Here is a 26,878-nt window from a genome sequence, read left to right on the forward strand (position 1 = left end):
AAAAGCCAGGGAGTGTCAGCTCTGCGGAGCTGTCGCTTTGCCCACCCCAATAGCTGCAGTGATATCCTCCAGCGCCGAGCAACCTTCGTCCTCTCAGGACTCCCTTGGTAGTCACAGGGAAGATCCTGGTCCCCGGGAAACACGGCTGCTGCGGAGGGAGAGGCAGATAAACTACAGATCCCGGCATTCTCCGGCAGGCAGCACCTGCGGCAGTCCCTGCACGCCGTGGGGGAGGTGGGGGTGAGGATGAGGATGGAGGGCAGGGAGGAGATGCAGGACGCTGTGGGGCTACGCTGCACCTGGGACATTCCGCCACCCGCTGGCACCCAGGCCAAGTGGGTGAGGCTCAATGTCGGGGGCACCGTCTTCCTCACCACCAGGCAGACCCTGTGTCGGGAGCAGAAATCTTTCCTGTGTCGTTTGTGCCAGGGCGAGGAGCTGCAGTCGGACCGGGTAAGGCAGCTGGGTTGCCTCCCGCACCGTGCCCCACCGAGCCTGGGGAGGGCTGGAGGGATTCAGGGACGGAGCCAGACCCCAGCAGCTGCAGGAGCAACTGAGTGAGAAATGCCTGCTCTTTCTGCCCCCCTCCCGGGAAGGATTTCCCGTTGTCAGATTCCCCCTTGTTGTAGCCTGGCACCTGCCTTCCCGAGCTGGGGAAAAGAGAGGCCATCTCCCCTCTGCTCTTGCTCTCCTTCCTCTTTGTCACCCCACATCCTGGGTCTACTTCCCAGCTGTGTTTGCCTGACTCAGCCTTGTTCCTTTGAGGGGATCTCTGCTCTCTCACACCAGGCCGGGATGCACAGTTGCACAAAGAGACTGAGGCCTATTTTTTGGGCTTTTTCAGCTGGATTGATTTATGCTGAGGTGGGCATGCTGAGCAGACCAATACAGGAGTTGAAGTGTAAGCTGCACTGATTTGGCTAGGGACACTCAGGGACCCATGGTTTCCAAAGAATCTTAGAAACAGTGGACATTTTTGCTTAGGTGTCTATTTTCTTGTATTCTAGGACATTTTACAGTTGATTACAGTTTTCCTTGGGTTTTTCCTCCTTGTGATCTATATCTGTTGCTAGGATGAAACTGGTGCATACCTAATAGATCGGGATCCCACTTACTTTGGACCGATTCTGAATTTCCTCCGTCATGGGAAGCTGGTCCTGGATAAAGATATGGCTGAAGAGGGTGAGTTGTGGAATTCAGAAGGATCCCACTTACCACAGTCAGGAAAAACAGGACTTGTGGTCAACCTTGTCCGTCTCGTTCTCATTGTGGATGTTGATGGGGGAGGATTTCAGAGAGCTGTCCCTGCAAAGCATGATGATGTCTCCTTTACTAAAGGGGTTTGGAGTGCGTGAGGAAGGCATCCTTGCAGGTGTGGCATCACAACTGTCCATCAGAGATGTCACCAAGACAGTAGTAGGCAAGATCTCAGAGCCTCAATAAACCATTTTTTACTGGTTCCTGATCTACTTTTAACCAGGCTTTATGACTGAATTTTCTATTAATGTCTGTTTCTAATTAGGAATGAAAGCCCAGTAGACCAAACAAAACCAAGCTCATCTCTTCTACTGACTGTAATAAAGACCATCATTAATCAGTGATGTGCACTGTATGCTGCTTGTGCTCTCATGGGTTGTGGACTGCAGAAGTTCCAGTGGAGCAAGTCAGACAAACCAGTCCCTCCCCTGAGGTTGACAGTGGGTCCAATAGGATGACTTGGTGACATCACAGTGTTACCAGACAGCAGTCCACAGTGCCTTGTTATTTTTTGGATGCTAGGGTCTAATAAGGAGCCAATTCCAAATACAAATTGTGCTGTCCAGCCCTTACCAAGCACAGTTTCTGCATGGTCATTTGTCTTCTTGCCTTTCTTATACATTTTTACCTAAAGCAAGGAAATTTTCTTCAGAATAGTCTTACCAGTTATAAATCCAAAAATATACCTAACTAATGATACAGGATTGTAGTAAACACAATTCTGAGGTGTTTCCTACTTGACATTTCTTGTAATCCTGAGGTCAGACAGAGTTCATCCACAGGTTTTAATATCAAATCTGAAATGTAAATAGGAGTCCAGTTCATTTGCATTGCCTTTTTTTTTATCCTGCTGCAAACATTCAGACTGGTGTAAAACTAACCCATTAGACAAATTCATTGCTGAATGAGAGACACAGAAGAGGTCTGAGTGTGTCAGGTAGTGAAGGATCAATCTCCCCATATATATTTTCTTTTTACTGCCCGGGGGACATGTGAGCGTTGGCTTCTAGCCACCTTTCCCTCACTGACTTTCTGGGAACCACTTCCCTTTTCCTGAAGGCCTTTTAGCAAACAGGTGAGTCTCAAGAGAGGTGATGGATGCAAACACCACCAAAAAACACCCCCAGAGAAAAAAACAAAACCATTTCTGTTTACCTGCTTTAAGTTGAAGCACAGGGAAGAGAGCCAAAGATCATATAAAGTCATATGGGGCTGCAACTCCAAGTGGCCTAGGAGGCAAGTTAGGCTTTTCTTGGGTCTTTCGGTGACTTGTCAGAACCGCAAGTTTTGGTTTCCTGCCTTAATAAGAGAGTCTGAGCAAGTTCAGAAAAATGGTCATTGAGAGAGACTGGAGCATGCAGTTGTTCTCCTTGGCCAGGTGTCTGGGAAAGGTATTAGCAGTCCTCAGCACAAGCCTTCACTGGCAGTGCCTATTTGTGAAGTAGCAGGCAGCATAAGGAAGTTGGGGTGAGCATTAGAAACAAGATGCAGAGGGCCGAGTTTCAATTCTCTGCAGTAAAGGTTTCACGCCTGTTAAAAAGTAAGGCAGTAATATAATTTCTCCCTACGGACCTTGTGAAGCTCAGAATTGATCTTTTGCAAGTCAAAAATAAAGATGGACTGCTAACTTTCTGTCTTTGTGGTCCTTCTGTCTGTCTTTCTCAGGGATCCTTGAAGAGGCCGAGTTCTATAACATTGGTCCTTTGATCCGAATAATCAAGGATCGAATGGAGGAGAAGGACTACACAGTGACACAGGTATGGCAAGATAGAGGGGGGTGGGGAAAGCAGGGTTGTAAAAGGGGGGAGAGGTGAGTCTAGAGGGAGAGAAGACTTGAGAGAAGCAGCAAGGAATGGAAGGAAGTAACTAAAGATTATGTGCTAATCTCTATGCAGCAAAATCTTGAAGGGGACAAGCTACCACCCATGAATGTAGTTACAATAAGCAAGTTGCAGTCTTGCTTTACATCCCAGAATTAATGCTGGATGTAGCCCCTGAAACTAAGGAAGCTCCTCTTGCTTTTGGAAGAAGGTAGCTGGTTGCTGTGTGATATAGAGGAATGCTTGTGAGGAGAGCAAACCTGTCATGTAGAGGAGGACTGGTGTGGGTAGTCCTGGGATTGTAATAACAATGAAGAGCATGGAAATACCTGTAGAGAAACCTGGGGGAAATAGGTGAAGAGATGGCTGTGAAAGAGTTAAATGCAGACAAGGAGTCAATCCTGTGGCACAATCACAACCTGTCTTGGCCAGGAATCTTTGAAAATCTTTCTTACAGGGAGGATTGTCTACTATCTCACTTTTCATCTTGTCTGCCTCAGGTTTTAAGCCTCCAGCAGCACAGTCACTTTGTGCTGCAAAGCCCCATCAGCATTTGTTGCATTTGCAAAAATGATTTTATACTTACAAGTGCATACTCCCCATCAAAAGAGGGCGGTATCTTCTGGGGATAATGCAAGGAGCACTCAGCTCAGTCCCTGCTTTTCAGAAGAGATACTGCTCTTACCTCCAATGACAGCACAGGAGAAAGCTGGATTGTGGTTTCCACTCCCCTTTCACCTGGGGCATGGGGGAGAGGACAGATCTGTCAAGGAAGGGTGTATTACTCCTTCATTCTGCAGGAGGGGAACAGCTTTTAGCATGTGACTGTAGTCAGTGTGCTCTGCAATTTTGCTCTCAGGTGCCTCCTAAGCATGTCTACCGTGTGCTGCAGTGCCAGGAAGAGGAGCTCACTCAGATGGTTTCCACTATGTCAGATGGATGGCGCTTTGAGCAGGTATGGATAAGGCAGAGCAGGGTGGGAGGGAGTTGCCTTCTGGGGAAAAGATCATGGATACCATACAGTTGCCAAGCAAGGCTCCTTCCCTCTCTGAGAATACTGGGAAGTCATTGACTGAGCCATCATGCTCAATCAATGACTCTTTCTTGCCCTTTCTAGAGGTTTAGAGGATACTGTGTGAGACTAGACTACTTTGCATCCTGTCTGACTTCTCTCCTGGTTCTCTGTGTTGTCTCCTCAGCTTAGTTATGAGGCTTTCCAACAGGATTATGGATTGGACTCAGTGCTGCATGGTGGGCTTTCTGCCTTGTTCCCCAGGTGGAATGAGTGTTTCCAGGAATACAGGTTTGTGATTCTTGCTCTCATCTTTTCTAGCTTGTGAACATTGGCTCATCCTATAATTATGGGAATGAGGATCAGACAGAATTCCTGTGTGTGGTCTCCAAGGAATTGTACAACTCCCCCAATGGCCTGAGCTCTGAGGCCAGCCACAAAGCCAAGGTGAGATAAACTTTGCTATGGCCTGCTCCCATTGCCTATGAGATCCTTTGCTCTTTGCTCCTTCTCTCTTTTCACTCACCCTTGAGACAGTGGGGCACCTCAGTGGTGAAATACAGGGGCCTGTCCTGGTGTTCAGCACCGTGGCATTACACTGGTTGCCCAAAAGGAGGAGAGTGTGTGTTGGAGGGGTGGTGTGTGGCTGTGTGTGGCAAATGGCTTTAGCAAGTCACCTTGGCACCTCTCATGCTACTCTAACCTTGGCATCCCTCATGCCTCCTCATGCCCATTCTGTCTGTGTCACTGCCTATAGGGTATTACTTCCCTGAAGGTTTTGCAGCATTCTCTTTCCTTTTTGAGTCTCAGCCTGAGGGGCAGATATCTCCTGCTCCCCTTTTGAGGGAAAGACAGAAACATGTGGCAGTGCATGACATTCTGTAGACACCCAGGATGCAGGAAGGAGCACTAGCAACTGATGGCAGTTGTTGGATGGTGGGGTCACAGCACTTGTAAGTGGGTTAGATACCTGATGTGATACTCCAGAGGAAAACAAGTCTCACTGTTCCCTGACCTAGAATTATCTTGGCCATGGGGAAAGGTCCCTTTTTATTTCAGTGTTATGAAAATTACTTTGTTCCGTTGTGTGTGAGAAAGAACTGCCATGGCTCATCTTGCAAGTATTTCCACTCTTTCTTCCTTTTGTCCCACATGCTGGGCTACAGAACACAGAGGAGGACCTGGAGGAGGAAGAGCAGGAGGTGGAGGAGGAGGCAGAGGCAGAAGCAGAAGCAGAGGAGAAAGGTGCAGCAAATCCCTGAGGAAAATGATAAAAATAACCCCCCAGGCATAGACTCGTCCACCTTTCTGGTGAGAGCTCACAGCTAGCAGCAGGGAAGGATTAGAACAGGTGTGGGGTGTGGGGGCTGTCCTCTCCAGGAGTTAGAGTCTCTCTGGAGATAAAGCTGATAGGGGAGAGCTGTTACCATGGCTGCTGCTTTGTATTTTTAACTGTTTGGTTTATCTACGGTTTTATTTTTATTTGCAGACTGTCCATCTATTCGGGATTGTGCTAAACTCTCTTCCTGTGGACCCTCCCTCCTGCTCCCTTCCGTGTCCATCCCAGCACTGTCATCTACCTCCCACATTGCCCCACTTGCCAGCCTCCAGCATCCTTCCCTCTGCTCTCTTTGTCCCTCAGGGCTCAGAGTGGTCTCTGCCCAGGGCCCTGTTTCTCTCTGCTCCTCACTTTTCCTCCTCTGCAGGTATGTTACCTGTCTGCACTCCCAGCTCCTGCCAGCCTGAGCTCTGCATGAGTGACTCACTTCCCTCTTGTGGGTATGGCCCTGGTTTGTAGAGCTTGGGGAGGGGAAGGAGGGAGGTGTGAGGTTGACTCATCCCTAAGGTGGCTTTCCATATTCTGATCCTATACGTGCCTTTACCTGCCAAGCAGATCCTATGGCTGTGGACCAGAGGCTCTGGCAGCAGAAAGGAAAGTGCAGCTGGGAGAGGGGTGGAAATGAATGCAAAGCAGGCAGGGGTGGTTCAGGGAAGGGGTGGAATTTTGCCACGTGTCTGCGTGACATGCATGCCAGATCGCTTCTCCAGACTGCCGTCCGCAGCTCCTTTGCCTGCCAGCCCGGGCAGCTTGCAGAAGGCAGTTTGTTATTTTCCCTTCCCTGGGCTTTTCACCCACTGGCTCTACCAGGATGAGAGTGCAGTGGGGAAGGTGGTAAAGGCAGAGGAGGACCAGCTGGTCCCCACTGCAGATGTTCTCACAGCTGTGTGCAAAATGAGCCTCTCTGCTCTGCCTCCTGTTTAGGAAGGCTGGCTGGTGACATGCATGGGGCTGGGTATGGAAAGTGTTAGAAGGAGGATTCCTCTTCATACTGCAAAACTGTGATGCTCATGTTAGATGGGAGATGTTCAGTGTCAATCTCCACTGGTCCTGATGGAGAGCACTTGTTAGCTGGCTGACAGTTCTCTCTCCCTCTATTTGAAAGCCTTCTTGTCTGTGGCTGTGGGACCCGAGTGTTATCTTAAGACTCAGTGTATGTTAATCACATGGACTTTTTCTTTCTTCTGTTCTGTTTTCCCACCCTCATTTCTTTTCTTTTTCTTCTGTTTGTGTTTCCTCTGTCATTTCCCCTTTTCCATTTCTTACTCTCCCCTCCATGCTCAGTTGCTTTTTATTTCCTACCATTGATTGTGTTTCTCTTTCTCTCTCCTTCTCTAGCTGTTACAAGCCAGAGATCTGAGGATGTGATCTGAACACTCTGCTCCAGCCTTTTCATTTTTTGTTTATATCTTTATTTTTGTACTGCAGTCTATGGCAGTCCCTTGTCCCACAGTGATGCCCCTGGCCCCTTTCACTCTTCACATGCAGCCATTTTTTTTTACCAATTCAACTCGGAGGCCTGAGCTTCCAGCCCTGGAGGAGGGCAGATGCTCCATAGAGCTCCCGAGCTGCTGTAGGAGTGGGAGCCCACAGCCCCTTCCTATGCCTGGCAGTTTGGCTTTCCTTAATGTCACAGTGGCCCCTGGTGGGGACATCAGCGATCAGCCACTGCAGCCTACGGTCCCTTCCTGAGCACCCTGGATGCAATTGAGGACCGAGGTGGTGGCAGCTGTGGAAGAACCAGCCCTTGCCCTTTCACTGTTGCAGGCAACTGGTGTGGGCTTGTGGCCTGGGGACAAATGCAGAGCCATCGTCCTTTCCTGGGTCACCTGTATTGCTCGGAGGTGTCCCTGTGCTGGGTATCACGTTCCTTGGTGCCTCCCTCCCTGTCCCCCAAAGCAGCTCTGTGCCAGCAGTGTGAGGAGGAGAATGATGTGCTGCCTGGGTACCAGGAACATGCTGGTACCTGATGTTGTCAGCCAGCACCAAGCAGATCCCAGTTTTGGGGAGCGGGGTGTTTGCTTCACTGCTGTGTCTGAAGACTCCTGAATAAAATTCACAGTCTGTTCCTCCTTGCTGCCTCTCATTTTAAGTGGCAAGAATTCATTCCTTCTGTAAGGGGGTGGGAGTTGGAGAAAAGGATTTTGGATTCATCACCTGGAGCCACCAGAAGCTGCTTGTGCTCTGCCTGTCTTCTGGGGGCTGGAGGTGCTTCCCACTGTGTCTGTGCTGCTGCATCCTAAGTGCAGGCAGCTGGGCTCCAGAGCAGGTTTGCTTATTGGTATCTGCAGCCCTAAATCATAACAGTAAGTGAGGACCACCTGTCTAGTGAACTTATTGGTCCCAGGGACATCTGATGTGGGGGGGTGGGAAGGAGTGTGGAAACTTTTGCCAGTTGCCAGTGCCAGGACTGGACTTTGATCAAAAACATATAAACCTCAAGATAATTTTTAGCAGAGTGAGGCAAACTGGAGCCAAAAAAATTCTCAAATTAATTTTATTTATAATTCCAGAGAGTGGCTAATTATGTACACACAAACACATACACGCACATATATATCTTTAGTTAAAAAAACCAAACCTGCAGCAGTTGCAGTTTAAGCCCTGAGCCCTGAGGCCTTCTCCTTCATCTCCTGCAATACCTGAGATAGGAGATGGAAAAGGTTGAGATGCCCTGATGTTAAAGGTATTTAGAAGGGCTGAGGGAAGGGGATGGGAGCCTGCTCCAGCATTTTTACTGGGGGAAGTGCAGCAGTGGAGGCAGGGTGCTGCTCCAGCAGGGAGGCAGGACACGTGCTTGGGGGTGCGATGCTGGGCTCATGCCTGGGAGTCAGTGAGACGTGAAGAGTTGGCTGGCTGAACTGAACAGCACACTGAACAGCACACGCCAGCTAAGAAAAGAAGCAATTAGGGAGATGGAAGAGGAGGAGTGATGGGAGGGGAAGGGGGATGAAGGATAAGCAGCAGGAAGGAAGAGGGAGGCAGATTGATTTCACAGTTACTGGAATCTCTAACTACATCAGTCACATTTTCTTCCAGCAAATGTTCCAGCATAAGACTGTGGCTGAATCACATGGTTCATGGAAAGTTCAACTCCCCTTATTCCTCTTCTCATACACCATCAGCTTGGGTCTATTGCTGTGTGTCATGTCATTGCTCCCCCAGCTCCCCCACCTGCCTCTGTTCTCTCCGCTTTTGTATGGATGGCTTAAAAACCCTTTGGGGTGCTCCCTGGGAAGCACTAATGGGGAAGTGCTGCTTTTCTCTGCAATCCCTGCAGCAGCCTTTTTTTGCCCAGTTCAGAAGAGCATCCTGGGTCTGACAACACCCCACACTCTTTGGGAGTCAAGTGAGCAAGATCAGGAATGAGTGCCATGTGAGTGTGTAGGTGTGATCGGGAGAAGACAGAGATGCACTTTTCTCAGCTCATGGTTTGGTTCATCCAGCCCAGCACTTGTGTGATCCTGGTGTATACTCCATAGTGATTTGCACGTGCACATCCCATTCCCCAGCTGACCAAACCAGCCAGAAACCATCTGCCACTGGGTTCTTTGCAGGCCAGTGGACCTCCAGAATCACCCTAGAAAAAAGAAAAGTAATATGAAGTGGTGGTGATCCACTAGCTTCTGCTGCTGTCTGATTACACTGTCTTTGAGCCCCTCTGTATACAGATCCCTGTATCCCCTCAGCTCATGCCTGGGACATTTGCAACATTCCTTGTACCTTAGGCAGATGTCAAAAACAGTCTCCAGTGCAAACATCTGACTCAGTTATACCTTCATCGGGCAAGTTCCTCCCCCTCAGCCAGGTCCCAAAAAGCTGATTGTGCTACTGATTCCTCCTGACCCATATGGCATTTCCAAATATGTGGCAGGCAAGGATGATTGTTGGAATTTAATTGTCTTCCATGAGGGATGTCAGAGAGGAATTCCTTGAGATTAATAGTAATGAAGGAATACACAGGTTACTGTGTATGACAGGTGCTAAAGAGGCTGAGGGTGTAAGAGACTGATGTAATCACCTGACTTGAAAGTGGGAGGTAGAGTGGAGAATAGTCTGAAATGAGAAAAGGGTAATTTGACTGTATTTGGATCCTGTCTAAGGCAAGGAAGAAGTGGTCATGAGAGCTGTTGTTGGCTGCTTAGATCAGAGGAAGTGTTGGGAAAGTGACCTTATATGGTCTTTTCTCCCTCAATTCAGGCTGTGGATTGCATTTGATGTGGAACATATCCCACCTCTGGTAGTCAACCCTGATCCCACAACTCCTCTGTCACCTGGCAGGCATCCTTCTTGCCCTGGTAGTACCCAGCACACAGCATCCTGGGAGTAATCATGTAGTGATAAGCCTCGCTGCAGATGTTCTGCTGGATGAGCTGCACGTCCACCTTCTGCAGAACATTGCTGATATGCCCTGAAAAGTAGAGCACCTAAATTAGCACAGGTGAGCTATGGTGGAACTTCCCCTAGCCCATGCCTACCTCACTGCATGCCAAAACCTGCCACTGGAATTTCTGTTCTGCTCTCCACTGCCATCACAGTCTCTGACTTTCAGCAGAGCACTTTTTCTGCATGGAAGGCATGACATTCCCCTTCATTCCTTTCCCTACAGGGATATGTTGGGAGCACTTCAGTTTTTGGGATAAGGAGTATTCTGCTTTGGGGAAACATCTGGGTTGTCAGAATCTTGGGTTTGTTGCTCACTGAAATGGATGTTAAGCTCTTCTGTCTAAGAGTACAAACCAGGAGTGTCCAGTTCTGTATAGTCTCCTGAGTGTTTCCAGTCAGGAAGCAGCTGGAGCAAGTCTGTAAGAGGGTGAAGGCACTAAGCTGACCTGAAGGGCTGTTCTAGTCTTTGGATGAAGAAACACATGCTGTCCCCATACAGATTACCAGACTGCCATGCCTGCCTCTCCACATGAGGTTTCAGGGCACTCAACAGATAACTTTGGCCAACCTATTACCAAAATCAGAAGGAGTGAAGGAGGCACAATGTTTTGGGATGAGCAGAAGCCTGTTCTACCTATGACACATCTGAACCTATGTTTCTGCCTCAGCCCTGCTGCAGTAGGCCACCAACAGACCTTGAACCTACCACCTTCCTTGAGGGCTCCCCAGCCAGTGATCCAGCAAAGAAGGCCAGGCTCAAAGATGTGAGAAGGAGGAGGCAAGCAGATGGGCTGGATTAAGGGTGAGATGATCACAGGATGATCCAGCTGGAGCAGGGCCACATCATAATCGTGGCTGTCCTCCTCGTAATAAGGGTGGAGAAAGAGATGGATAACCTTGAAGGACACCTCTGTATGGCCAGTGGCATTTTGCAAGTATTTACCCAAGTAAACGGTCCAGATGGAGGGGGAGGCCAGCCTGTAGAATGCAGCAGAGGAGCTTGGGACACAAAGGGCACACTTTGCAGGTAATGCTGTCCCCATCCTAGCACATGCTGACATCTCCACAGCTGTGACAGTGTGGGGACAACACAGAGCCAAAACAAAGGTAGAGGTGTGCAGCATCTTCCACTATCATTGTCCCCTCAAAGCTGCTCTGCAAATTCCAGCATTGCCCCTTTTCCCCTGCACACACCACCAGATAATACTGCATATATCCATACCCCTTTCTTCAGTTCCAAGCCATGGAGAAGCATGGCTGAAGTGCCAGAGGAGGGGTGCAGCTGCCCCGTGACAGTTTCATCAGTCAGAAGAGCTTCCCATCATGCATGACATGGAAAGCAATGCAAATCTTTCCATCCAGCACCTCCCCTCTCCATTTACCTCTCATCCTGGAAGCAGTGTGCAGCTGAAACCACCCAGCGGTCAGCAATGAGTGTTCCCCCACAAATGTGGCGGCCCCGAACTTGCAGGCTGGCCTGCCATGGCCATTCCCCTTCCACAGAATTCATACCACCCACAATCCTGCTGAGAGGGGCTTGCATCCCACAGTCTGAGGAGGACACACAACAGGTACTTCAGGGAAGGAAGGGAACATGATATACTATGCCCGCCCTTCCTTTCCTACTTATGTGACTAAAGAGTTTGACCTCTAATTGCTTGTTTTACACAGCCAGCACATACTTTATGTACTGCCCAGGACAGGTCTAGTGAGCACTCCCTTCCAGCATTCCCCAAATCCAGCTGCAACCTGGGGATGCCTTTGGGGCAGCATGCTGGCTGTGCTGTCAGATGACTCTCCTGGTCATTCCCCTTCACTGCCTACTGAGGCTCCAGAAAAAAAAACAAGTAGGGAAATCAAAACATTAACTCTCTCACTACCAGTGGCCATGCAGACATGAGTGATTTTCCTGGTTGGAGCCTCGTACAATGGCATATAAGTCAACACAGTGGTCAAACAGGCAGCCTGTGGTTTTAACCTGGCCTGTGAGACATGTCTGTCTGATCTGATGCCTCTGCCTGAAGGAGGCAGGGAGCAGCTGTCCGAAGAGCAAGAGCTTGCTCATAATCAGCACAGAGTTGGCTCGTTGCTGCTGTCCCTGCCACTGCAGGGTGGAGCAGGGGCACTGGTACTGTGGGACTGAGGTGGGGAGAAGGTGGTGGAACAAGGGGGTGTGGGTGCTTCATCTGGGTGGTGGGAGAAAATGGGGCAACTTGCAGCTACATGTCATCCTGAACCTGCCTGGCTGACATGTGGCTGATCATTTCCTCACCACAGTGATTCTCATCAGACAGGTCCTTGCAGTCTGCAGTGGTGTCACACAGGGGGTTGGGTTTCTTCACACAGGTCCCGTCTTCACAGCGGTAGGTGAAAGGACCACAGGGAACCCCTGAAAAAAGGAAGGGAAGCCAAGACTGAGAGAGGGAAGCTGGTTGTAGATGCAGCCTTAAGTCCTTTAAATGAGGAGAAAGGGCAGCAGAGAGCTTGGGGGAACTCCTTAAATGATGACAGGGAATTTCCTGAACAAACAGCTCACAAACATTGTGAGGAGGCTGGGCGAGCTAACTCCCAGATGGTGCCCTTATGTCACATGTGGGAAGTACTCTACAGACAGCCTTGGTTCGAACACAGGTTTGGGCATTTGTCATCCCAGCACTGTCCCCTCCCTACCTCCACTGCAGTGCTCCTCATCACTCCCGTTGACACAGTCCAGCTGCTGATTGCAGACCCTGCTGAACTCAATGCAAGTGCTGTCCTCACGGCACTGGAACTTTGCAGGGCACACTGCACAGGAGGGAAGCACATGGGATCAGGCAAAGACAAGGTGTGAGGTCAGGGTCATAAGCCCTGCAGTCTCTACAGCCTCTTCCCCCACCTCATAAGATGTGCTTAAGACCAGCTCTGGTATAGTGCAGCTGTGTAGCTTTTGCCTGATCTGCATTGTATGCGTGCACCCTGTCTTACACTTTGCTGTTGCTGACTTAACTTTTCTTGTCTTGGCTTCAGACCCACCTCAGCACTATGTACTTGTCTTGAGGTCCATGGACTCTTCAGTTACCACCACCAGTCCTGGTCTGCTTGCCTTGTTAGAGTTTTGTAGGACTCTGTCCTGTCTGGTGAGGGCACTGTTCCTCCTGCCTTGCTGTCAGCCCCAGCTCATGGGTACTGTTTCATACACACCAGCACCTCCCCTTGCAGCTGAGTCCTGAACAACAAAGGATTCTACAGTGTCCATGAGTTCTGATGGACACTGGAGGATGGAGATTCATCTAAGCTGCCTGCCCACTTAGAGTTGACTTATCTTCTCAGATTTCCATAGCAGGAACTTGTTCTGTTTGTGTGTACCATTTTCTTACTGCAATAACTATAATTATTTCATTAATAACATGAAACTTCTAGATGACTAAAGACACATGAAGGTCTCAGGCAACTTGAACTTATATTTTAAAGACAGGGATTTTCCCATACCAATATAGAGTGAATAATCAGAGATGCGCTAGTGGCAAGAGTATAAGAAAGGGAGGAAATAATAATGTTTCTATTTTCTTTTTCAAATATAAAGTAATGTTGGAAAAACACTGAGAAACTGTGGGAGTTTCTGTCAGTCTTGGTCTGTGCCAACCTGTGAAACTGAATGACATGATATCCCTGGGGCCAAGGAGATACTGGGATTCAAGAACAGATTAGATATTCAGAAGGATGCAAATGTATCCATGTCTACAGGAGGGAAGCATGCAGACCCTGATGTCAGACAGCTGGATGATGGGACAGAGCACATTGTCAGCAACACTGCAGACAATATAAAATGCAGCTTCGGCAATCTTATGTGAGCTCTCACATTTCTAGCACTGAATTAAAGCTTCCTTAGAAAGATTTCTCTTCCTTTGACTTTAGACTTTTCCTACACCTTCCTCTGAATCTTTCAAAACTGGCCACTCTCTCCAGTGGTTCAGGGCTCTTTATCTGTGAAAAAAAACATCTGTAGGAAACAACTAATGAAAAGTTAGTGGTGTCAGCAATATGGTGAGCCCCCATCACACCAGAGATGAGAGAAATAATGATTTAGGTGTCGTGTTTAAGCGTGAATTGCTGTTCCTATGAGAATGGGGCTCTGCAGGAGTTCTGAGATGCTGCAGAGTACAGCCTGAATCAGCACTAAATGCTTTTAGCATGAAGAACCTATTGAGGCTGATCAAGGACTTCGATGCTCCCATACTGGGGCAAAATACATGAGTGAGGATCTGTACAGATGAAGTGTCACAAATGGCCTGGGGGGAAAAGAGGAGAGAGAAGGGAAGCAGGTGGGCTTGGGGAAGTGAGAGCAGGGAGGGGGATGCTGAGGGGTGTGACAGCAGAGGGGGCTGTAGGCCAGGGCTGAGGTTGTTGTAGACCCTGGGTGGGAGGAAATCAGAACAAGGTGGGGGACAGCTTGGGCAGGGGGCTTCTTTCAGGCTGCCTGGAACTCTTGGTGCTCTTGCTACTAGCGGACTCTCCCGGGAAAGCTGTACTGTGAGAGAAGCCAGAAGCTTTCCAGAGCAGGCTAAAGCCATACAGCAGTGGGATGAGACTTCTAAGGGCATGGAGGTTTAAGTTCCTGAAGTTGAGGTACAAGGCTGTGTCTTGGTCACCCAAATCCTCCCCATCTCTCCCTGCCTCTGGAGGAGCAAGGGGCTGCGTCTTGCTGAGACCAGGGACCAGTGGGGAGAAGAAATCACTCACCACAGTTTCTCTCATCCAGCCCATTGGGGCAATCTTTGATCCCGTCACAGGCTGGGACACACAAACCATTCACCAAACACAGAAACTCCCCAGGACAGGCTGTGAAACCAAAAGAGAGTAATTACTCCCCAGTGACTGGAAACCTCTTGGCAGCAGAGCACCATGGCTTGAGATGGTGGAACTGCACAGCCTCCTGATCACGCAAGTACTGCTGCAGTGTACTTCACTCCCCAAAATCTGCCATGTCATCTGCTCTTAACAGGGACATATGGAGCCAGGATATGCACCAGGGGAAAGAGGGTTTTCACTGTTTTGCGTGGTACCAATGGGTAATATGCAGGACAACCACCTCTCTGGCACGCCATATGTCAGGATCACTGCTTTTTCATATCTCCTGAATGCCACGGGAAAGCTGAAACAGGCTCTTTGGTGTTGTTATCAAAACTTACGTGGGACCTTGAAGGGGCTGTTGTTAGACACGTTGACAGGTGCACATATTCAGGAACTGGTGCACATTACTGGCACCCTTTAGAAGGGAGATGGTGAAACCTTAGAAAGACAGACTGTGGGTGGAATTTGCATATGTGTGTATTTGTGTGTGGTTTTATTTATTTCTTGTTTGCACGGATTCCAAGGTGTGCAGGAAACAGCTCTCTCTAAGAGAGCTTGTAATCAAAACAAATGTTGCTTCAAGCAGAGGTGCTTTCTCATTGAATTCCCAAGGCCCGTCTGTGATGTTGACACGAGGGTAAGATTTTAGGCAATTTTGTGACCTTGAGTTTTGTTGCATAGATGCTCTGCCCAAAAGAGGCAGGGCCACATGGGCAGAAACAGCTTTGCACATAATTGCTTCTTCTTTTGGGGGCATCACTGGTATACCACTGATTTATGAGCATCTTCCTGAAGGGTGGATGGCACCTAGGGTTCCCAGGCTGTGCCTTGTGTTTCTCCCAGCAGGAGCCAAGTGCAGAGGGGCTGCTGGTCCCCCGACAAGGGCACAAGGGAGCAGGGAGGAACCCAAGCTTACGGTCAGATTGCTTGTACAGGCTGTAAGCTGCCTGTAGGCCAGGGCCGGTTAAGGAGATCTGCGAGGTGAAGGTGATGGTGATGTCAGCAGAAGATGTGACTGGGATCCTCTCAGCGTAGGCTTGCAGGGTCCGCAGGCCACACAACCTGAGGGGCAAATACAGGCGAGGTGGGCTGGGCAGGGAGGCAGGAGACAAAGCAGGGCAAGGGGGCTGGGTGGGGCTGGGGTGGGAAGGGGGTCACACAGACTGGGTGCTGCAGGCAAACCAGGAACACAAAAAGCCTTCAGTATGCGTGAGATAAGAGTCCAGAGGGACCCCATCTTTGGACATTTCCTGCTTTCTGGCAAGCACTGAGATCAGGCCATGCAAAGCAGTTCAGTTCTTATGGTGTAAGAAGATTCTCCTTTGTCATCTTCCCTAAGAAGCCTTGTTGTAGAAACTGTGGTGCTGGCAGTTTAAGAGAGGAAGGCAGGGAGAGAAAAAATGGAAATCCTAAGCCAGGTTAACATAAATTCTGGATCAGATCTTTCCTAGGAAGACAAGTTACAGGAACCATGGAGAAGGCACTAATGAGGTAGGTCGGTGGAGGTTTTGGAGGGAAACAGGCAATTTTGCAATAACTGGGCGGAAAACCAAAAGCTATAGGTCCATCTATCTCAGAGCCTGCTTTGCGGAGATGGGAACACAACAGATCTCCATCCTTTACACCTGGGCAGTGGTGAGCAGTAGCCCCAGCTATGTACAGATGCTCTTTGTGGGAAGTCCTGCAGGGGAAATTGCTGCAGTCAAAGCAGGAGGATATGGATAAGGATTTGGAGCTAAGGGGAAGATCTGTACGGAGGTGGCTGCAAGGCAATCGCAACACAGATAATATTGCAGAGGTGGTGACAGGCAGATTTGCAAACACAAGGAGGCGTGGGAGGACACCAAGGTTACACACACAGGAGAAAACTAAGAAGCCTGATGCAAACAGCAAGACAGAGAAAGCAGGTTGGTAGCTTGAAGCAAATCTTTGAGAAATGTTTTCACTGGGGAGAAAGTGAACAAGATGAGCACAAAAGCCAGAGGCACCAGTACAAAGAGTGGCCACTGAAGAGCTCAGTGTATGGCTCTTCTTCCTCACATATGGTGGCTGAAGTGAGCAGGGAACCTGCAGAGGCTTAATCCCTGTTTTATCCCAGGTGGGAAGTGAGAGACAGAAACCAGGACCCCACCACACACCTTCTGTTCTGAATGATCCACTGGCCTTGGGTACAGGGCAGGTCATGCTTCTGTCTGCTGAGTGCGTAGGCGTCGAACCAGAGGGTGACCCCATAGTCAAGGGATGGGACCTGCAGACAAGGGAGTGCAGAGCAGAGGGTAGATGGCTCCCAGGAGTGTTACAGCACACTCCATAAGTCAGAAATGAGCAGAGCAAATGTGAAGGCCAGATGTGTCTGACCACACTGCAGGTCAGAAAAAAAGCATCCTCTAAAGTGGAGCCATGCCACAGCCCAGGGTGGCTCTGCTGCTGGTGTCAGAGCCTGGCAATTCTTATAAATTCCTATCAATCTGATTCTGTTTTGAAGAACTTGTCTGGAGATCAGATTTCAGATTCCTCCTCAGCTACGGCATTTCTGTGCTGGTATGCAATATTAGACTTCTTCCCCTTCAGAAACACACCTTATGTGGAGGCTGGGCAGGCTGTCACCCTCTTCTTGCTTCTCATGATGCTCTGAGAGCCCAGGCTGTACCTCCACAATGTGCAGAGTGCAGCCCAGGTTTTGGGGACAGGGTGGATGCTCTTGTGGGAGCTGGCTCTTACCGTCATGTGCCAGGTGCATTGTGTGTTGGGTGAGTAGTAGCTGGGGTAGTGTGGGGTGCCGATCTTCCCCTGCAGCTCCAGGCTCTCCCGCAGAGTTATATTCACTTCACAAGCTGTAAATACAGACATTCAAAGCCCTGCTCTCTGTCAGCTCAGCCTCAGCCTGGGGAGGCCATGTAACCTGCCTTTTACTGACTATCCCTGCAATCCAGAATGAATTCTGCCATTAACAGGATATAGGACATCCAGGAGCTGTGATACTGCAGGAGAAAATCAATCTTCTCCCTGTAACTACAACCACTCTCCTCCAGCCTTCCTCACCTTCGAGGGGCACCACCTGTGCTGAGAGGATGAAGGGGTCATAGTAGCTGTACATGGCTTTCTTCCACACAATGGACATGACAGGGCCAGATGAAAGGACTTCAATGATGGGCTCCTGCCGGCTGCAGCCATAGATCCTCAGGGGAAAGAGATAAAAGGAGGAGAGTGAAGTAAGCAATAAACAAATGAAAGAGAAGAATGAGCAAGAGAGGCAATGGATATCTGTGTAATCCACACATAGAGGTTGTAAGGCAAACAAAGAGCCAACAGCGACAGCTCCTGCAGCATGGTGCTGTGAGACATATCCCACATCAGTGACTTCAGCTGCTCAGCAACAGGCAGGCTGTACATCCAGGACAACCTCCTCTGATGTCGTCTGACACCTTCCCCTTCTGTGGTGTGTGGTGCCATCCTGCCTGTCTTCCCACCGTGTTCTCCCTGCTCAGGAGCTACCTACGAGGTGATGAGGTGTTTCTCCAGGGGCCCAGCTGCGTCGTACATTGCCAGGCGGTCCCTGCAGTCAGGCAGAGTCCACTCCAGGCGTAGCTTGATCATGTAGCCCTTGAGGCCATGGAGGTGCCAAAGACAACTGGAGGCCAGATAGTCAGGGCCCTCCAGCCTTAGGACATCATCCTCCTGGACATAGCTGTACCTGTAGCAACCTGAAATAGACGTGGTTGTAAGAGATATTAAGATATGGGATTGTCACTTGTCACGGTGTAAGCCGTTTTTTAGGGTAAGGCTGACTCATCCCAATGATCTCGGTTTACTTTTACGTACATTGTGGTGGCACTGATCCTTCTGTACCATTGCCCCAGTTTCTCTAAGAACTGTCCCCTCTTCCTTGGTTAACCTGATACTACCTCAGGCTTTAAATATCAGCACAGCACAGTTATCTTTTACTGGATTTATTTACTTTTTCACCTCTTTTTCCTCTCAGCCCCATATTCTTCCTAGCTTTTTATCTCCCTCATCTGAATTCCAGCTTTCAGAAGACCAGGATTTTTGAGTAAGTATCAGCTTAAAGGTGAGCTTCTAATAGCATATATAATGCAAGCTGCCAGACAGAGAACTTACAACACTGCCTGAAATTACTAAAAGCATCCTCAAACATTGCAAAGACAACAGACTCCTAAATGAGGCACATCCAGTACAGAGCCATGCAGGAAACCCCCACTCCAGTCAGCAGCATTGCATGGGGCTTGCAATCAGCACTGTGGCACCAGTATACCCAGCTATTTCACAGCTCTCATTAGGACCAGGACAAGTCTGAGATGGCTGCATTGCCCCTGGCAGCTGGCATTTCTGCCCAGAGCCATCCAGTATATATCAGTCATGTAGTTTGTAACTGGCCAAGCAGCAGCACTGGTACTCCCTTGCTCCTATCTCCCCTTCCCAGGATTTACAACTCCAGGAGGCCAAAAAGCTTTTTGTCCCCTGTGAAAATCCCTCCCATAAAGTCATGAACTCAAAAGGAAAGGAAAAGGTAGCCTACCCAGAGTGGATTGCAGCACTACTATGTCTTTCACACTGGATTCTGTTAGAAAGAAAGTATATAAAGGAAAATAAACAAAAACATAAACTGGATTAAAAAAAAAAGATAATCTGATCACCTAGCATGATAGGTGAGGACACCCTTCCTTCCTTATGTAACTACCTCACTCAGACCTTCAGCATGGGGTTACGGTCCAGGTACCTCTCTGTCTGTTCTCCGGGACCTGTTCAGTCATGCCTTCCCCAGCCCATCTCTCTGGGAAATTTTTCTGCCCCTGACTCAAATCCAACAGCCCTAATTCTCGTTTCCAGCCCACCAGGGACTTCTCTGCCTTTTTCCTTGCCAGTTTTGGTATGCTGTTCAAGGACCTCTTCCCCTTCCCAGGAGGGCTGGGCAGTCACTCCCCTCCTCTGCCAGCCACATCACAGGGTACAGCCCCACTTCCCAGAGCCTTCACCATCTGCTGTCCCACTTTAAAGGATGCCCAGTCAAAAATATGGGAGTCACTGTGGATGGAGGAGCTCTCTTTTGATGACCACTGTGCAATGAGCAACTCAACATCCTTGCAGAGCCCACATTTGGAGAAGGGAGTTGAAGAGAAAGTGACCATCAGGGAACTACAAATCTCTGCAAAACAGTCACGGGCTGGATAACACTCAAGAGAACTGGGCTTTTCTCCAGCCTCCCAGCTGGACTGGAATCAGCCAGAGATCAGGTGCTTCTGGGAATAATTGCCAAAATAAAATGCACTGTGAGGTCAGCTGGGTGTGAGGATTGTTGCTGGGGGCTTGCCTAGGTCAGGGCTTTGGTAGCTTCCAAGCAAATCTGTGGGGAGAGATGAGTGGTTTTGTCATAGCAAAACCAGTTGTTGTGGAAAATAGGATCCTGCAGGCATAAGGCCTGCTCCTAGGCAAGCTCATGTGCTGTAGGGAATTGTCTGTGCAGAGCTGGTAGTAAGTACTCCTTTATCTGGAGGTAATAAAACCGAATACCTGTAGAGAACAGCAAGTCCTGAATTATTTTTGGGGAAGGGGAAGCTAGTGTACCGGGGTGAGTGTGGCTATTAGTAACAATAAAGCACTGGTGATGTTGGAGAGGTTCCTGTAGCAGTCAATGGTTTGCAGCTCTGAGTCTCAAGGCAGAGTTTAGAGTTGAGCAGGCCGGCAGGAGTCTGCCAGAAAGCAGTGAAGTGCTAATGACCTGCTATTAGCTGGCTGCTTTTTCACTCTAACTGTACAGGGCAAATGGAACCAGAGGTGAAGGCACTGGCTGGAGGTCACCCTGGCTCAACAGTATAAGAAATTTCTGGCTTTTGTCTCACTTATCAGGGTGTACTTCTGACTGGTAGTCAGAAGCAGAAGGAACTGGATAAACTACAACTGGTGCGTTAAGTCCAAAATAGAAAGAAGTGTGGTCTGCTGAAATGAATCAAACAGTGAAAGAGATGCAAAGCAAATAAGAAGGAACTGGGAACAGCTAAAATTATGGCACCATCATTTTTATTTGTTTATAAGTTGCATTATGAAGTGAACTAATAAGAGGAAAATGCTAGATGGGCTGACTTGGAAGGATTTAGCATATTTCTTTGTGATATCTTTGTAAAGGAAGTTCATTTAAATTGGCTGAGCATAGGATCTGGTATGCTGGAAAACAAATCCTAAGTAGAAGTAAGGAACTAATGGTAACCGTGGGAGGAGATGTCTTGATAAGATGCTAATGCAGCTTCTGACTAAGACCTTAAAATGATGGTCTGGATGAGGGAGTGAAAATAATTTAGAGGAAATTGAATTTTCTTTACAGGCACCCAGAAATGACCCACAAAACAATTGGTATGTGGGGGTAAAAGTTAGAGAGTATGGGTAGGATATAATAAAAGAAGCTTGATCTTAGAATAATGCAAGTTTGCATGCCTGGGAAAAAAAAAAAGAAACAAAAAAACCCAAACAACTTGGAGATTCAACATCTCATTTGAAGAAGAAACTTGGAAATAGGAGCCCTAAGAGGAGGAGAAGAAACACAGTGTATTGTAAAACCTATGAGATTTGGTACTCTGTAAGAGGGAACAGACTAGGCTCACAAATTAAGCCTCATTACAATAATCAGATATAAATTCCATTGGATTTGTATGCATTGACTACATATACATCCCTAGTCCCTTACCTAACACCTACTCTGGAGCAGTTTTGCATGGGTGGCTTTTAAAACAGGCTGCGACCTTCACTGTGAGCAACAATAAATAATCCTTAAAATCGTATGTCAGGAACTGAAGTGACAATGATGCTTTGTCTCAGAGGAAGACTTAGTGGTGACTCAGATATGTTGCTTTTATTCTATCAAACAGTTTGGAATAATCTCCCAAAGGAAAGTAGCAAACCTAAGTGCTTGGTATTTTCAAGTTGAGCTGATCAAAGTCATGACCTAAGACCTTGCTCTACAAAAGACAAAGCTGATGGGTGAAAAAAAGAATCACCTATCTGATCATGGTCAGGTGTATCTCCAATATTTTTAATCCTTCAAAGGAAGGATTTTTTTTTTTTAATCAAAGCTCAGTTATTCTCTATTAGGAAAAAAATGTGTAAAATTTTATCTCCTGATCCTTACTATTTCTCTCATCCTATTCAGGTTTCCTCTGTCTCCTTCAATAGACTCCTGGCCTTTTCTCCTAACCTTCTACATCATGGAGCATTTCTGACTGCTCAGGCCACAGCTGAGCAGCTGGTACTTACCCAGGAGAACCAGAGAGTCTGGGTTGACTCTGTACTCCTTCTGGTAGGACAGGCTGCCTGAGCTGTTGAAGCTGGTGGAGAGCTCTTGGTGGAGCACTGTGTTTACCCTCTCAGCAGTTGCCTCCTTCTGCTGACTCTCAGGGATTTGGAGGGTGAACCAGAAGAAGAAGGTCAGAGCTCCCTCCCTAACAGAGAAATAGCATGTAAAATATTTTTTCTCTTCGTCTCCAGAATTACTGGAGAGACAAACCCTGGAGAATTACTCTCCCCACTATTTTTCCATAAATCAGACATATCAGTGTAGATTTTCCAACTCTGCTGCTGTAACCCAGAGGAACGTCTCTGAGTGGGGCAGGAGAGCTGCAATATCCATGGTGTGAGTCAGTGCTTTGAGGGAAGAAGCCTCTCCATGCCATCTGGCTTTAGTGATGACCATATGCGCTCAAATTATTATGATAATTAATCAAGACTAGTCTAATGAGTAGTCTCATTTCAGGTAGAAATGGCTTTTGGGTACTACTGACCATGGGTTGAAAAGAGAAACTCAGGACTTCACTGTCTCATCTCCCAGTGGTGACAAGTGGATGATTTATAACTAGGTACTTTATCACAACCCCTTAATGCTGGCCACGCTAAAGCTGCAGGAGACTGTGCCTGGTAAAGTTCTGTTCAACCAGCTGGCAGAGAAAATTGGCTGGAGGAGGGCAAGAAGATTTTGAAACACATCTTTGTTCAGTAAAAGGCTAGAGCAGGATGTGCAAGTTAAACTTTTCTTTCCCCAGCTGAAAATGGAATTACATCAAAGTTGGAATGTTCCTTAGGTAAAGGACAAATTTAGGGGTTGGCTTTTCATAGGGAAAAAATCAGAAGAAAATGACCATCAGTCTGGAAATAATTTCTGCTATCCTGTTCTACTGTTATGACCTGCAAAGCTGTAGTCCCACATCTGTCCCATTCCACTGTTATCCCGTTCCCAGGTGGTCCAGGCTTCTTTGCAGGAATAATTTTTCCATGCTGCATTCTGGCCTCTCCCTTCTGGTGCGTAGAGTCAGCCATAAAACAGCTTTCTTGAATTAGAAAAATTAATTCCCAGCTGCTTGGTTTCTAATGCCAAGACATTTTTTTTTTAATCTCTTCCCAATGATTTTTTTTACTCTCTTGAACTTTTGCCTCTCTGAAAAATTTCTCAGTTTTGGCTTTTCATCATGAGCTGGGATGAAGAGGAACATCAAAATATCTCCATCTCTATTATACTGGAACCATTTTGAATCTGGACTGTCTAGCCTAGCTTGGAGGTCATGGCAGGGACTGCAGAAGTTTGTCATGGGCAGATTTCAGTGAAACCAGAGTACAGTTTACTGGAAGCTTTCACACAGGAACAAGCATATATGCTGTGGGTGCTACTCACCCAAAGGCATACACTGTGCTTGAGTTGTAGTACCGACCCAGCTCTGTGGCACGAATCACTTCCTTCAGCTGCAATGAGAACATTGTCTGATTACTATAGGGCAATGTTACAGTGGCTGATCCCATCTTTCATCCCACCAAGCCTGTCCTTGAATGGGAATGCCTGAGTCCTTCTACTCACTGAGCAGCCTCAGGGTTGGCTGTGCTCATGAAAAGCCCTCACCATGTTCTGGAGCTTAGCTGACTCCACCCAGAAGGCTCTGGACTCCACCTGCCCGAGGTCCGGGGAGTACTGGCGGTTGAGGACCTGGAGGCTGCCACAGTAAAACTGCAGGATGGATGGCTCCAGATGCCATGGTCTGTAGTCTGCCAAGAGAAGACACTACTGGGTTACCTGAGTGATACATAGGAAAGAGGAGGTTGCCCCTGTGTATGACTATGTAAAGGCCACCCAGAGTCACTAATGTGCTCTGGGCTGGGCATTGCTTTGACTACCCCTCCTCCACCTCCTGCTGGGGGGGAAAAACATGTGAATTTTTACCTAGGAAATACCAGGTTGCTGCAGCAGCTCCAGCCAGCACAAGAAAGGCTATCCCAAGCAGCACATAGCGGAGGCAGCGATGTGAGTTAGTTTCTGATTTGTCATTTGAGAGGGAGCTGGAGTCTTCCTCCTGTTCCTCGGCCTCCATCAGGTGCGTCTGGTGACACAGAATGCCAGGGTCAGGCTGGTTTTTCTGTTTCCCTTTATAGCTTCTCTGAAGGTATTATGCCAAATCTGTCCTCTTCTCCCCAGATCTATGGCCCCAAGAGAACACTGTGCAAATCATCAAAGACTTTGCTCAGAGCAAATGTGAGTAAAACTGCTAAATCAGTGGGAGACAGGCTTCCAGGACACTGTCTTGTCTACATCTCCTGGTAATCCATTGGTATTCAAAGGCATTCCCTGTGTTTTGCTTCTGTCAAAATTGAAAATTAGTACAATAATGAATTTTTCTGAATACAAAAATGTTGTCTTCCCAGGCTGGGAGTTGTTTTAAAACTGGTATTTTTTTTGTTCTAGAAATCAATGCAGAAGAAAATCTGTGACCTGAAATGTGAGCAAAAGCTGCACAAAGCAGCCACTGCCTGGGAACGTGAAGTTACACTTTGCCTGCTGTGCCATTTTTACCTTGATCCCTAAAAGTAAGCAAATGTTGCCATTCCCACCAGGCCGTGTGTTCCCAGGCAAAGCCAATGCTGGAACTGGCTCATTAGCTGAGCTAATGAGAAGAGAGCACCTGAATAATGTTCAGCCCTTCACCACCACCTGCTTGTGCCAGAGGACACCTATCTTCCTCTGCCCCTCATCTCCCCCACGCTGCTTCTTTTGCTTCTTCCTGACTGCTTCTCTCCTCTCAGCCCCACACTCTGAGGGTGAGAAATACCATTGCCCAAGAGAGCCACATTATTACTGGTTTTGTTACCCACTTTCCTCCTCCTTTCCTCTGCCATCACACATGACATGCCTGCCCTCAAAGGTTTTCTGTGTTTCTGTGGTTGGAGAGGAAAGGGATGTGGATGCATTTGCATGGAAGAACGCAGAGGTCTTGTGGAATGCTTGTATCCTGTCTGTGTGTAAGTTGTCTTTGTTCCCAGTGCTGCATGTGGACATGGGGAGAGGAATGCATGGGAGGGACTTGCTACAGCCGAGGGAAGAGGTGGCTGGCCTCATGCAAGTTTTAGCCCATGTGGGTGCCACTGAGCATCACTTGATAAGGATGAATGGGCTTTTCAGCCTCCTCCCCCAGTTACAGAGCCCCAAGCCCTCCAGGCTGCCTCGCAACATGGAGACCCATTTGCAGAATGTAAGCACCAGGTAACTCACACCAGAACATTAAACCCAGCCTGGTGAACATCCACACTCTGACAAGCAGTCACACATCCACTTGCTCTAACACACCCTTCCAGAGGGGCAGGCTGTACAAACAGGCCCAGCACAGATTGCCCTCCCTTGCTCTTTGTGGGGCACCTTTCTGTGCAACCCCTGGGAAGGGTCTCCTTCCCAAGGAACCAAACTGGGCAGTCAAGGAGAGCAAGAGCACTTCTCCACTACCACAGCATCCCTTCAGAAACAGCAGGCATAAGCACACAACCATAGATGGAGGGGCAGGGGAGGGAGGGCAGGAAGCAGCAGAAGAGCCTCTTTGTTAGTAGATTTGATGGCAGGCACTGGGGTTTCCCCCAGAGCTGCAGACCTACCTCTAAAGCTTGCTGCTGCCTGTGAGACCTGGCCCACACCCCAACTCACACCTGCAGGGAGTGGGGGAGGAAGCAGGACATCTATTTACCCAGCTCAAGGTCTCCTCAGTGATCAATAACCTGGTGCCATGTCCCTTCAGCTCGGCCTTTGTCCCGCACCATCCTGCTGCAGTGGGTCAGCACACCCTGCACAATGACTGTTTTCTTTTCTGAAATGGAGGATTTGGAGGCTTACAGCAGGAGAAGATCTGCAGGCTGAGCAGGGGAAATCCAGAAAAAGTCAAGGTAGGAGCACCTCTAGCCGTGCAGAGAAGAACAATCCAGGAGACTGTGCAGATCACTTACATTGTCCTCCTCGGGGGACGGGGAGTTGCTGAGCAACTGCTGTGTTTCTTAGCCACCCTCTTAGGTCCCATGGGTGCGTGCTCCCCAGCGCAGGGATGGAGCAGATGCTGCCTGGCAGGGGTAGATGGCTGGAAGGAGGGAAGACAGCAGTACAGAGCAGGTCTGGTCACCACAGTGGTCATCAGATGAAAGCAAAGCACAGTGCCTCTCAGTGCCAGCTTCAGAGACTCCCTCTTGTCTTCTTGCACTTCTCGCTGCCCAGTCTTCCGACACTGGGCTCCCCAAACTCAGCTGCACCGCCAGTCACACCTGCCTGCAGCATTTGCTTTTCTTCCAGCCCCAGGTCCTCCTCAGCTACTTTTCCTATGCAACCTTCTGCTTACAGTCCTGCAGGTCTGTATGTGCCCCTTTGTTTTTCACAGAAAGCAGAGGCACTGCAGCTAGAGCAGAGTAAACAGAATTATTCTGTCAATAAATGGGTGACTCCTGACTCAGGGCTGAGCTCTAGCCAGTGACATCGACCCGGGATTGAGTTTATCTGGGCCAAGGCTCACTTGGGTTCATTTTGGCAGCTGTGCAGGGATATTTTTCAGCTCTGTCAATGGACCAGGTTTAGTCTGGGACTGCTTAAGACCAAAAGCCATTGCTATAGTTGCCTCATGGTAGATTCTATTAGATAAACATTAAATGTAGGTAGAAAGCTGCAGTGTTTGACTGGGAATGCTTTCAGAACTACTCAAGAGATTTGAGACCTAATTTCACTTTTAAAAGTTACTTTGAACCAGAATTTCCACAGATAATGAGGGACAAGCAGCATCTTTAGGCATGTACGTATTAATATATAGCTTTTCTAACTTTACATTATGAGGGGCTTGCCACAGTGGGTCAGAACCCATCTGAGAGTATTTCTCAATGCCAAAAACCTTACTTTTTTTTGAATTAAATTTTCCTGGAAAGAAAAATCTTCAATCTCTGGTGTTT

The 26,878-nt window shown here is 48.3% G+C and overlaps 2 protein-coding genes and 1 long non-coding RNA gene across 11 annotated transcripts in view; 2 read left to right on the forward strand and 1 right to left on the reverse strand.

Moving 5' to 3' along the window:
* The first annotated feature begins 53 nt into the window (after positions 1-53).
* On the forward strand, positions 54-7,500 carry KCTD17 (potassium channel tetramerization domain containing 17). Of its 6 annotated transcripts, none has more exons than XM_021554098.2 (7): positions 54-453; positions 1,074-1,182; positions 2,923-3,014; positions 3,937-4,032; positions 4,411-4,536; positions 5,732-5,868; positions 6,767-7,500. In XM_021554098.2, exons 1-7 carry the CDS (start codon positions 247-249, stop codon positions 6,786-6,788), a joined length of 789 nt encoding a protein of 262 aa, XP_021409773.1. In that variant the 5' UTR covers positions 54-246; the 3' UTR covers positions 6,789-7,500. The 6 variants fall into 6 exon arrangements, with proteins under 6 accessions (XP_021409773.1, XP_077639516.1, XP_021409774.1 ...); XM_077783390.1 differs by lacking the exon at positions 5,732-5,868 and adding an exon at positions 5,256-5,400 and having other exon boundaries at positions 60-453; XM_021554099.3 differs by having other exon boundaries at positions 60-453; positions 5,732-5,795.
* A 411-nt stretch (positions 7,501-7,911) lies between these two features.
* On the reverse strand, positions 7,912-26,407 carry TMPRSS6 (transmembrane serine protease 6). Of its 4 annotated transcripts, none has more exons than XM_077783385.1 (18): positions 25,898-26,407; positions 23,856-24,012; positions 23,538-23,680; positions 23,316-23,383; positions 21,908-22,092; positions 19,182-19,223; positions 18,144-18,348; positions 17,687-17,823; positions 17,366-17,478; positions 16,783-16,892; positions 15,561-15,706; positions 14,537-14,632; positions 12,485-12,598; positions 12,087-12,203; positions 11,197-11,365; positions 10,521-10,792; positions 9,703-9,839; positions 7,912-9,008 (listed from the first exon to the last, which is right to left on the reverse strand). In XM_077783385.1, exons 2-18 carry the CDS (start codon positions 24,001-24,003, stop codon positions 8,850-8,852), a joined length of 2,361 nt encoding a protein of 786 aa, XP_077639511.1. In that variant the 5' UTR covers positions 24,004-24,012; positions 25,898-26,407; the 3' UTR covers positions 7,912-8,849. The 4 variants fall into 4 exon arrangements, with proteins under 4 accessions (XP_077639511.1, XP_021409757.1, XP_021409760.1 ...); XM_021554082.3 differs by having other exon boundaries at positions 14,534-14,632; positions 25,898-26,405; XM_021554085.2 differs by lacking the exon at positions 25,898-26,407 and adding an exon at positions 25,553-25,581 and having other exon boundaries at positions 14,534-14,632.
* Positions 25,712-26,878, forward strand: part of LOC110483878 (uncharacterized) — a 47,058-nt gene continuing 45,891 nt past the window's right edge. Inside the window, exon 1 of the long non-coding RNA XR_002467648.3 lies at positions 25,712-25,837. This is a non-coding gene — a long non-coding RNA (uncharacterized LOC110483878). The remainder of the gene's footprint in view (positions 25,838-26,878) is intronic.

Source organism: Lonchura striata, chromosome 5, assembly GCF_046129695.1.
Source record: "Lonchura striata isolate bLonStr1 chromosome 5, bLonStr1.mat, whole genome shotgun sequence".
Taxonomy (NCBI): Eukaryota; Metazoa; Chordata; class Aves; order Passeriformes; family Estrildidae; genus Lonchura; species Lonchura striata.